Genomic DNA, 12,355 nt, shown 5'->3' with positions numbered 1-12,355 from the left:
AGCTGTTGCATTGTAAATTTTGGTCAATGACATGAGACAAAGTATATGTGAACTGCTGTATGAAAAGTGAATTTACTCTGTAAATCTTCACCCAAATCCAAATAAAATTAAAAAAAAAAAAAATCACCCATAATATTCTTTCTTCTTGGTATACTTCCTTCTAATCTTTATTCTACATATGTATGATCAAAACTGTGGTCATGCTGGATATACAGTTTTTTCTTTAACCTATTAGACCACGAGCCCTTCCTCATCCCATTAATGATCTTTGACAGTGTGATTTATAATGGCTGTATAATATTTCATTATATAGATGCACTGTGACTTCTTTAATGAATCACCCAATGTCAAACATTTAGATGGCCTCTAATTTTTCAAGATTATGAATAACTGCAATGAAATGGTTAGAAGGTTTTAACTCTTCCAATTCCAAGGGTCCCAAGAATTCTCCCACAAAGCAGGGCCAACAGAATTACAAAGACACTTTAATCTTCAGAAGAAATTAGCCTGGGAGATGTCTTTTTTCGTATCTCCTTTCTGTTTCCCTCTGATCCTAACTTGAGTAAACCTTTTGATGTAAGAAGTAAAGAAAAGTAAAATTATAAATGTCAGCCTGGGGAGTCACAAGAAGTCTAGGTTAAATAATTTATGGAGATGGATATCCAGCTCATTCTCAGGAATCTCCTAGAAAGACGCCTTTCATTTCATCAAAGCCACATCCTACAATGACATTCTATTACACATTGGCACTAATGCAAAATTTCAGCAAATGATTGTAGGTAGGCAAGAAAGAAGAGAGGAAAGGAAAAAGGAAAGAAGGAGCAAGGAGTTAGCCGTAACTAGGCTTTCAGGAAAGCTCAAAACCAAACCAAAATCAAACCGACTGCTGTCAAGTCAATTCTGACTCATATTGACACTACAGGACAGAGTAGAACTACTCCATAGAGTTTCCAAGGCTATAATCTTCATAGAGCAGGCTGCCTCATTTTTCTTCCATGGAGCAGCTGGTAGGTTCAAAATGCTGACCTTTTGGTTAGCAGCCAAGCGTTTTAACCACTGCAGTACTAGGGCTCTCTAGAGAGGCTCTAGGATAATATTTATCAGCAGCTCCAATACTATGCAAGGCCAATTTAACCAAGCTGAAGAGATCACCCTTTACTCACTTACTTTCATTCACCGTACAAAGGGAAACACCACAGCAACTCTAAATTCCCTAACAGACTTGTAGACTGTTAGACTTGGCTGTTCCTCTAGTTTTGAGTAAAAAGCCAGAAGTTTGCATGGACATTCAAGAAGAAGGAACCAAGACTAATGGCCCAGCATCAAGTAGGATCCATACTTAGCAAAGTTTGAAAGGTGGTAAGCCTTGAGAGGTGTTAAACATAGTATGGAAAGACCAAACTACAGGAGATTCTTCATTAGTCCATTCAAGGATGTTCACTTCTGGCCACCTAGTAATACATTTCTATCTGTTACACAGAGCTAGGGGAATACTCCAACATGCAATTCAGATACCCCATCCCAGGCACCTTTATTTACATTGTCTACCAAGCTCAAGTCAAACTAGAATGGCTAGCTTCCCACTATAAAGCAAACCCATTCATTCAATATTTATCCAGCATTTCTATGCATCAGATACAATGGCAGGTACATACATCCATATGTCTACATTCACATGTGTACTCTATATGTAAGTACTCTCAATTTTGTGTGGAAGAGATGATCATAGTTTAGCATGATGTGGGCACCACAAATGGAGGTAGGAACCTAGTACACCAGTATAGTCTGGGGTGAGAAGTTAGAAGCCCCAGGGAAGAATTTTAAGGAAAAATGATGCCTGACTCTTCAAATTCTTTACTAAGTCTACTTTAGAGCTGTTCTAAGGATCAATTTGAGAAGGAGCTTTCTACTGGGAAAAAATAGGTGTTACTACTATACTACTCAGTATTGTAATAATTATCATCATAAGCATTACAAAGTATAAGAGAGATCAAGTAAGCTTCCCAAAGGTACATGGCATGCCTAATGAAGATTTGGGAATAAAACCTCCCAGGCATGCCAGACCTTTCTATATTTAATGTGTGTGGGCATGTATGCATGTACCTATATATACATGTGTACATGCATACACACATGTACATGCACACATGCATACACATGTCTTCTCTATCTTGCCTTGCAAACATTTAAAGGGAACCACAGCTAGACTGTTTGGGAGTGGAAAGGTGACTAAGAGGAACATTTATATTTTAAGTCCTTCCGGATGGCCACTGTGAACAGCTCCTCCCTGGCAGTCACTGAAAATCATGCTTTTCTTTCCACCCTGCAAAAGGTCAGAATCTGGCTGATCTGAAAGCTATTCTCTTGATTACAAAGATATCACATCTATACAGCCCTTTGCATCCAGGCAGGACTGCTTCTCATTTCCCTCTCATATTTTGGGATTCCAGGGAAAGAGGCTACGCTATTTCCTGACAGCCTCCTGTTCTAATAAATTCCCTGATGAGAAAAAAATCCTGTAAGTGTTTATTTACTGGCCTTCAGATGACAGTCTGTGTGACATAGGAGAAAAAGCATGAGTTCTAGAATCAGAACCAGGATCAATTCTTACATTCACCAGATCCGACTCGACAGCAGTGCGTTGTTTTGTTGTAGTTGTAAGACTCTGGGTAAGTTGTTAATTTTTCTGCTTTTTCCGTCTGTAAAATAGGACTTAAAAATCACAATTCTCATGCTACTGATCATACACACATGGGCGCACACACATACACACAGACACAAACGTGTATAGCCTAGCATGTATCAAACTCACTGCCGTTGAGTCAAACGCGACTCATAGCGACCCCTCCTTGGGTTTCTGAGGCGGTATCACTATGGAAGTAGATTGCCCAATCTTCCTTCCAAGGACTGACTGTGGTTTTGAACTGCTAGCTTTCTGTTTAGCAGTCAAACACCTTAGGCACTGTGCTACCAGAGCACCTAGCACATAGTAGGTACTAAATAAATGTTAGTTCTCTTTTCTTTCTCTTTGCCTGGCCCTAGTATCACACTAAGGTGGTGTAGTGGCTAAGGCATTTGTCTGCTGGCCAAAAGGTCTGTGGTTCAAACCCACCAGCTGCTCCACAGAAGAAAGATGAGGGAGTCTGCTTCTGTAAAGATTTAGTCTTGGAAACCCAATGGGTGTCACTATGAGTTAGAAATGACTTGATGGCCATGAATTTGGTTTTGGAGTATCACACTACTTCTTTTACCACAATCTCATATAAATGTGATTTTATAGGCCAAGTGCCAGTGGGGAAGCAAGTCTCAGATCACTGAAGGATGAAGCTTAGCAAAGTTTGAGAAATATCTGGGAAAACCATGGTTAGTAACTTCAGCCTTGGCTAGTCCTGTCTTCCACACGCCCAACTCTGGCAATACTTAGCATTTACATTTCTCAGCCTAGATCTACCTTGCTCATCTTCCTGCTTTGGGATTTAAAATGTAAATAGGAAAAAGAAGATAAAGGAAGAAGAGCAGAGAGAGGAAGAGATACAAGAGGAAAACTGGGGGACAGGATAGGGTAGCAGTTAAAAAATGAGTGTATCATTTAGGCAGATAGGTAAAATCTTAGCCGAAATAATGAGCAGCTCTGTAACCTTAGACAAGTTATTTTCTGAGCTTTAGTTTCTATGTTTAAGACAATCTACATTAGATGATGATCATGAGAATTACATGAACTGATATATGTAGGTGTCTGACAAGTAACGAGTTGTTGTTATGTGCTGTTGAGCCGGACCCGACTCATAGCAACCCATCCTTGGGTTTCCGAGGCAGTATCACTATGGAAGTAGATTGCCCAACCTTCCTTCTGAGGAGTGGCTGGTGGGTTTGAACCGCCAGCCTTCTGGTTAGCAGTCAAGTGCCTTAGGCACTACACTACCAGAGCTCCCAAGTAATGGGTACCTAATGTATACCCATTATACATCCCTAATGTATCCCAGTAATGGGAGCTCTGGTAGCATAGTGGCTAAGACACTTGCCTGCTAACCAGACGGCTGGCGGTTCAAACCCACCAGCCACTCCTCGGAAGGAAGGTTGGGCAATCCTACTTCCGTAGTGATACTGCCTCGGAAACCCAAGGAGGGGTCGCTATGAGTCGGGGCCGACTCGACGGCACATAACAACAACAACAACAATGTATAACAACAACAACACACATTAAATGCTTGCAGTCAGCTAACCAGTAGGCTAGGTAAATCACCTATACTACATCAGGCTTCTTTACTATTATTGTGAATTATTACTGTCATCATCAGATGAGGAAGCTATCAAGGAAAAGAAAAAGAAATAAATCTTTGGATTCACATTAGAACTCTAAGGAGCCTTAGGTCAATACACAATTTTATAGATGAAGGTGCCCAGGACCAGGGACCTAGTGATTTGCATGAGCTCACATGGCTCTTTGTGGCAGAATCTGGGCTAGATTCCCAGCCTTCCAGCTTTGTGTGGAGGTGGGAGATGTAGGTAGGAAGGGCTCCTGAAAGCCTTGGTCACTCTTTTAGCAGTGGCAGAGGGACCTGAAATCTCCTAAAGGGGAAATAAAGCTGTGCCCCCTCTCTTCCCATCCCACCCCTCACAACTCAGATAAGATGACTGCAGGAAGCTGAAGTCAGAACCAAAAGCCACTTGCATGGAAACTGACCCTGGCCACCAACACCCCATGCAGCCAGCACCTCTATAGCCCTGACAAGGAGTGTGATTCCTCTTCATTCATGTTCCATCACCCACCCATAGGCTCATAATTAAAAGGGAGTATACACACGTGCCTTTGGTGTTGGGGACCATCATTAAGAAGCAGATGAGCCAGATAGAAACAGACAACCAGGCAGGAAAAACTGGATTAAGCTAATCTCCTTGCTTTGGAGACACTCATCAGAGAGTGGCTATGGGTCCCGCTGAGAGGAAGCAGAACCAGCTGCAGGGAGTTCGCCTGGCAGGCCAGCCCTTCATCTGCCTGGGGAATCTCAGTTTAGAAAACATTATCTTTTCATGTTTTCCTCTGATAGGTGCTGCAATGATTTGCATTCATTCCCATGAACTATCAGAAAAGCCTGTGAAGTATTAACAACCCAGCTTCTAAATGCATTTCAAATATTAAAAAATCAACTTAATTAAGTAGGGTTAATTTTTTTTTCCCCTGAATAGCAATCAAACTTTAATTAATACTCCATTAAAACGAATCCCTGGGGAAACACAAACAAGCATGCATACACCTAATGAGTTCACCTGCCAAGGATGTTATTACAGGAGATGTTAAATGTGCCTTCTCACTGGCTACTTACTTTCAGAGTACCCCATGTTAATCACAAATGGAAGGCAATCACAGGTTTGGAACCCTCCTTCTCCCTTTGGGTTCCCCTGTCCTGCCAACAGACTGACATAATCCTCCCTCCCCTTTCTTTCCTCCACTTAGTGGACGATTCAGTCTTCGATTTAACCCTGGCAGCTTCCTCCTATGTGGAGAACTCCTCAGTCCTCCTTCCTTCATGGTCAGTCACTACACAGTTAGGCCAGGTGAGGACCTAGTCACTTTCATATCACCATGGGGCAGACCTCATTAAACAGATTAAATCCCTTGCTTAAAAAAAAAAAAAAAAAGTGAAAACACAGACCACATTTGCAATTTCTGTACGTTCTTTGCTGGCAGCAAAGATGATCAAAGTTCTACGAGTCTCCGATTTCTGACAAGAATCAGCGACCAAAGGAAACTGGGCATGGGGTGGGGAGAATTTCTGGTCATCTTACTTTCCTCTTGCAGTGCCTATTTCTTTGCCTGGGGTTCCCAAAATTCTCCAGTGCAGACTGAACACTCTGATAGTAACCACACCACCCCTGAAACAGAACAAAAAAACACCAAAAACCTGTTTCCATGGCCTCTCTTCCTCATTAGAGCTGGGGAAAAAATTCCTCTCATTTTGGTTGAGATCTAAGTATAGGTTATCAGAAACAAGATTTTAGTATCAGCCTTAGAAGGCTACTAACACCCCAGATCCTGGGCATAACTTGGGGGCCATTTTACAAGGATATGAGCCCAAGCCATGCCAGAACAAATCAATTCAGGTGAATCCCCTTTCCTGTGAATATCCCCTTACCTCTTTGGTGTGTGTGTGGAAGGAGACGGACATGTCCAAGAGAAGCTTGCGCTGCTCCACCCTGCGCACAAAGTCTTGGATTCGCACCTCCAGGTGTCGGGCTGCTTTGTAAATCTCCTCTGGGTCACATTCCCCTGTCTGAGCCAACTGCTCTGCTGCTTCAAGGAGCTTGTCCGCGTTGGTGTACGTATTCTGCCAGAACAACAGCGAGGGAAAGTCAACTTGCAGTCACGAAATGAGCTTTGTGCCTTCCCCCAGCCCACGAGGGGCTCCCAGAGCCAGTGCAGAGAAGAGTAGGCGCTGAGCCGACAGCTCCCTGCTCTGGCACAGAGGAGCTGTGTGTGGCGCTCACTTCTCTCAGCAACTAGCAGTGTGCCTGGTTGCTCGGCACAAGTGGGCACCAGCCAGGTTCCTCACCCTGGGATTTCTCAGAGGTGGAGCATCCCCGGAAAGAAGACTGGGGGGAACATGTGAGCACCTCATACCCCTTCCCTCTCCATAACAATTACTGCCATCACATCTCTGGCTGTGATGGCCAGAATCAGAACCACCTCATCCACGAAGACTGTTCCTAAATGAAAACACCAGGAAAGCAGTAACTGGAGGCTTGCTTTCTGTTTTTTTCCCCAACTTCCTTGTAACTACTGGTGTTTATCTTTCGGAACAGTGCTATCTCTTTGGAGGGATAGGGGTCAGCAACTTTGGGGAGCTGAAAGAAGGAAATGGCCACAGCCAGAGTGAGGAGATGCAGGCTATTCCCTGTACACCTAGCAAAGGCTTACTCTTCTAGAACAGCTGAGGTGGAGTCCAGTGATTTTATTTATCATAAACAACTACAGAGGTATGCACACACACATATGTGTGTGCTCACTCCATGGTATTCTCCAGAGTATTTTAAAAGGCACCAACTTGTAATTATTATTCTTAAGAATGGGAGTCACTGCCTTTATCACAGTTATGACATTACATGCCATGTACACAACTTTTCCTCCACAGACTCCCCTTAAAAACATCTGATGTATCCTGACTTAGAGCTGATGACTCAGATGTACATTATATCTCTTAATATCCCCCTGGAGTCTGCACAATGTCCTATAAAGTGGTAAACAAGTACTTTGACAACATGAGGCTGGTAGGAGCAGCAGTCAGTATAAAACATAAAAAAAGGTGCAAGACTGAAATGGACTTAGGAGCAATGACTTTATTGTGCTTCACTTTGCCTGTGGAGAAGTGGCCTCCAGATCTCCACTGAATCTTCTGGACTCACCTGAAGACCTGAAATTAAACCTTTTAGGGTTCAATCTCTTGACCGTACTGGCATACAGCCTAGAGATTAACAGGCTTTCAGTAACACTTGTCATGGCTTTTAGAACTCCAAAGAGGCCCCACAGATCCTCAAGAAATGCTGTCTGAAAAGCAACTACTCAAGGCAAGCACTATCCCAATGCTGAGGAGGTGAGGTGGTAGTGATGGGAGACTGAAAAGGAGGAAAATCCCGGGCCTTACCTGGGAAGTTCATGGAAAAATAAATCAGTGTGGAAAATAGATCAGTGTGGAAAAAGGCTTTGCCACAGAGTTAAAGAAGAGCATGCCAATTCTGGAAAGCAAATTAAAGAAGTCATAAAGAGTCATATGAAAGTGCAGGGAATGACAGGCAGAGGAGACCTGCGGGGCTAGGAGCCAGGTTGAGGTAGGCTTTCATGGGGTTACTCACAATTTCTAATAAATGTACTCATAGCGGATGGGAGAGTTTCTTCAGGAATTCCTGTATTTTTCCACTTTAAGCCCTAGGGGCTGTCAGGAAACTCTAAAGAACTCAGAAGTTGTGAGTTTATATTTTCTAGCCAATAAATAAGGAGCACTGGTGGCACAGTGGTTAAAGCACTTAGCTGCTAACCAGAAGGATGGTGGTTTGAACTTACCAACTGCTCTGCAGGACAAAGATATACAGTCTATTTCTGTAAAGATTTATACCCTTGAAAACCTTATGGGGCAGTTCTACTCTGTCCTATAGGGTTGCTATGAGTTGGAATAGACTCAATGGCACGCAACAACAACAACAAGCCAATCCATAAAAATTTGGAGCAAAGTCAGATTAAGCTTGCCTGCAAGATAAGTTTGGGACCTATACAAGGCAAATAAAAATCATAACTGAAGTGCCTACTGCATTTGGGGTAAAACTACTTAGCATAGCATGTAAGACTCTTCTTCATCTGACTCCTGTTTTTTTTTTTTTTTTTTCTCTTTAGCTTCAACTTTGGTCACTCCCCTACAGAATGTAAAGTAAGAAATTCTTTGCATTTTATTGTACTGTAAATTGCCTTTGCACACACCCCCCCTTCTGCGTGGGATTCCCTTTTCATTTTTCTACTTGACCGATTTTTACTCAACCTTTAAGATCCAGCCCAGGTATCACTACCTCCTGGAAGTCCATTCTACCACTTCTTTCCCAATGTTGGCTTAGGTGCCCTCTTTTAAGCTTCCAGTGGTCAGTGCTGACCTTCTCCATAGTACTTCCCACATTCTAATGCAAATGTTTGTCTTTCTTACTCACTGCCACTGAGTTGGTTCCAACTCATAGCAACTCTACAGGACAGAGTAGAACTGCACCATAGGGCTTTCAAGGCTATAAATCTTTGTGGAAGCAAACTGCCTCATCTCTCTCCCATGGAGTGGCTGATGGGTTCAAACCACTAACCTTTTGCTTAGCAGCCCAATGCTTTAACCACACCAGAATGCCTTTCTTGCCCACTTAGGGGCACATAATATCTTTCACCTCATTCTCTTACTGCTTAGCATAAAGTGAGGGTCTATAAATATTTAGTGAATGAATTAATAAATTAAATAACAAATCAATCCCACTGTCTTAATTTCTTAGTGCTGCTGTATCAGAAATACCACAAGAAGGTGGCTTTCACAACAGAAATTTATTTTCTCATAGTCTTAAAAAAACAAAACAAAACAAAAACCAAACCTGTCACTGTCTAATTAATTCAGACTCAGAGAAACTCTACAAGACAGAGTAGAACTAACCCATAGGGTTTCCAAGGCTGTAAATCTTTACAGAAACAGACTTCCACATCTTTCTCCTGTGCAGCAGCTGGTTGGTTTGAACTTCTAACCTTTGGGTTAGCAGCCATTCACTTTAACCGTTGTGCTACCAGGGCTCCTGTCCATAAGTATGTTGTTGTTGTTTGCCGTTGAGTCAGATGCGACTCATAGCCATCTCTCCTTGGGTTTCTGAGGTGGTATCACTAAGGAAGTAGATTGCCCAACCTTCCTTCCGAGGAGTGGCTGGTGGATTTGAACCATCAACCTTCTGGTTATCAGTCAAGTGCCTTAGGCACTATGCTACCAGAGGTTAGGATTTACAACACATATTTCTGGAGGACACAATTCAGTCCATGATATCTACCAATCCTAATACTCAACCCTTAGTCCTCTTCAGCTACCTGGTATAAGACCTTCCATTGTATTACCAAAGTATGCCTGTCACTACTCCAGCTGGGGACAAGGATCACAGCAGGTTTCTGCTTACCTTCTGATCAAATCAACAATAGCCTCTGCCCCAGGGCCAGAATCTGGTCTCACTCAGTACCGTTCCCTGAGCATTCTGTGGTTTCTTCCCCTCCTGACCCTTGCCTTGGACTTGACTCCTTACATCAACATTTTACAAATGATCTGCCATAAATGGGGTTTGAGTACCAGGAAATTAAATTGTTGGCTTTGGGACTTTTAGGCAGAACCTGTGGTAGCCATAACCTCTGAGTCAGAGCTTTGGCCCACAAAGACGACTGCAGCTCCTGTTCTTACCAACTCCCTGCCCTCATATTTCTATGTCAATTAGGTAAAATGCCCTAGATAATTTAGTCCTTAAATATAACTTCAACCTCTCCTGCTGCAGTCTTGGCCCATCATTATTTATTTATTTATTTTGCTTTTGCTTTTGCCTCAGTGAGAAACTGCAAGGCTTCAGCTCCTGGGCTCAAGGAGAGAGGCAGGGAAAATGCTTTTTGAAGGCAAAGGTTTGGTGAGATGGTGAATAAAAACACTTATGGGGTCAAGAGTCACTTCCCTTGGAAATACAGAGTAAGCATCTTTGGCTTTGGCTTCCTCATCTTTGGGGATGAGGATGACCTCCAAAGCAGTCATTATTAAGAGATGGGCAGTATATGCAAAACCAACAGCCAACGTTATTCTCAATGGAGAGAGACTGAAACCATTTCCCTTGCAAATGGGGAACCAGACAAGGATGCCCTCTATTATCATTTCTATTCAGCATTGTATTGGAAGACCTAGCCATGGCAATAAGGCAAGAAAGGGAACTCAAAGGCATCCAAATTGGTAAGGAAGAAGTAAAACTACCCCTATTTGCAGATGATATGATCCTATACATAGACTCAGAAAAAAAAAAAAAAAAAAAAAAAAAACTATTAGAACTGAGAGATTTAGCATAGTGGTGGGATACAAGATCAGCATGCAAAAATAAGTTGGATTCCTCCACACCAGCAAAGAGATTGCTGAAAAGGAAATAAGGCAATCAATACCATGTATAATAGCTACCAAAAAAATAAAATACTTGGGAATAAATCTCACCAGGGACACAAAAGACCTGTATGAAGAAAACTACAAAACACTACTTCAAGAAACCATAAGAGGGAAGGGCTGTGTATGCACAGGAAGACAGCTCATGTGGCAGGAGGTCATGGGAGGGCAGGATACAGGGAAGAGGTGGCTATGGGGAGAAAGTGGGAGAAGAGCGGTTGCATTGTGGTAGATTGCAGTCAATGTCATGAGACAAAGTATATGTGAACTGCTGTATGGAACATGAATTTGCTCTGCAAACTTTCACCCAAATCACAATAAAATTAAAAAAGAAAAAAAGAAACCATAAGAGATCTACATAAATAGAAGAACACACCATGCTCATAGATAGAAAGATTGACTATTGTGAAAATGTCAATACTACCCAAAGCAAATCGATATATTCAATACAATCCCAATCCAGATCCCATCAACATTCTTTAAGGATATGGAAAAACCAATCACTAATTTTATATGAAAAGGAAAGAGACCTCAGATAAGCAAAGCACTATTAAAGAGGAAGAACAAAGTAGGAGGTCTCACACTCCCTGATCTCAAAACCTACTATACAGGCACAGTAGTCAAAACAGCCTGGTGTTGGTACAATGACAGACACATAGACCAGTAGAACAGAATTGAGAACCCAGAAATAAATCCATCAACGTATGGTCAGCTGATTATTGACAGGGCTGAAATCCATTACATGAGGAAGAGGTGGTGTCTTTAATAAATAGTGCTGGCAAAACTGGATATCCATTTGCAGAAAAATGTAACAAGATCCATACCTCACACCCTACACAAAAACTACCTCCTGATGAATCAAAGACTTAAATGTGAAACCTAAAACTATAAAGTTTTGTAGGGGGCAAGTTTTACATAGAGGCAAATTTAGGGGCCCTAATAGGAGCTCTGGTAGCATGGTGCCTAAGGCACTTGACTGGTAACCAGAAGGCTGGCAGTTCAAACCCACCAGCCACTCCTTGGAAGGAAGGTTGGGTAATCTACTACTGTAGTGATACTGTCTTGGAAACCCAAGAAGGGGCTGCTATGAGTCAAGGCCGACTCGACGGCACACAAGAACAACAATATATGGCATAAATAGACTGTCAAGCATAACCCAAAATGCACAAACAGCTGAAGATAATAAACTAGATGTATGGGACCTGCTAAAAAATAAACTTTTATGTGCTTCCAAAGACTTCTCCAAAAGAGTCAAAAGAGAACCTACAGACTGGGAAAAAATATTCAGCAACGATGTATCTGACAAGGGACTTCTCTCTAAAGTTTATAGAAAACTCTAACAGCTCAACAACAAAAAGACAAACAATCCAATTAAAAAATGGGCAGAAGACATGGATAGGCACTTCAACAAAGAAGATATTCAGGCAGCCAACAAACACATAAATAAATGCTCACAATCATTAGCCATCAGAGATATGCAAATCAAAACAACAAGGAGATACCATCTGCCCCCAGCACTAATAGCAAAGTTCAGCAAGACAAATGCTGCAAGGATGTGGAGAGATTAGGACTTTCCTATACTGCTGGTGAAACTGTCAAGTGATACCACTACTGTGGAAAGCAGTATGGTGATTCCTTAAAAAGTTGGAATTAGAAATACCATTTGATCCAGCAAT

General features: G+C 42.1%; 1 protein-coding gene across 1 annotated transcript in view; it reads right to left on the bottom strand.

Annotated features, from left to right (window-relative positions):
* The window catches only part of KALRN (kalirin RhoGEF kinase), a 1,074,930-nt gene that overhangs the window by 461,261 nt on the left and 601,314 nt on the right, over window positions 1–12,355 (bottom strand). Inside the window, exon 11 of the mRNA XM_042782122.1 lies at window positions 6,135–6,326. Coding sequence (XP_042638056.1) covers window positions 6,135–6,326 — 192 coding nt within the window. The remainder of the gene's footprint in view (window positions 1–6,134; window positions 6,327–12,355) is intronic.

Source organism: Orycteropus afer, unplaced genomic scaffold (genome assembly GCF_000298275.1).
Source record: "Orycteropus afer afer isolate SDZICR_OR568_19922 unplaced genomic scaffold, OryAfe1.0 scaffold00245, whole genome shotgun sequence".
NCBI lineage: Eukaryota > Metazoa > Chordata > Mammalia > Tubulidentata > Orycteropodidae > Orycteropus > Orycteropus afer.
Note: the sequence above shows the minus strand (reverse complement) of the source record. Positions and strands in the feature narration are given on the sequence as shown.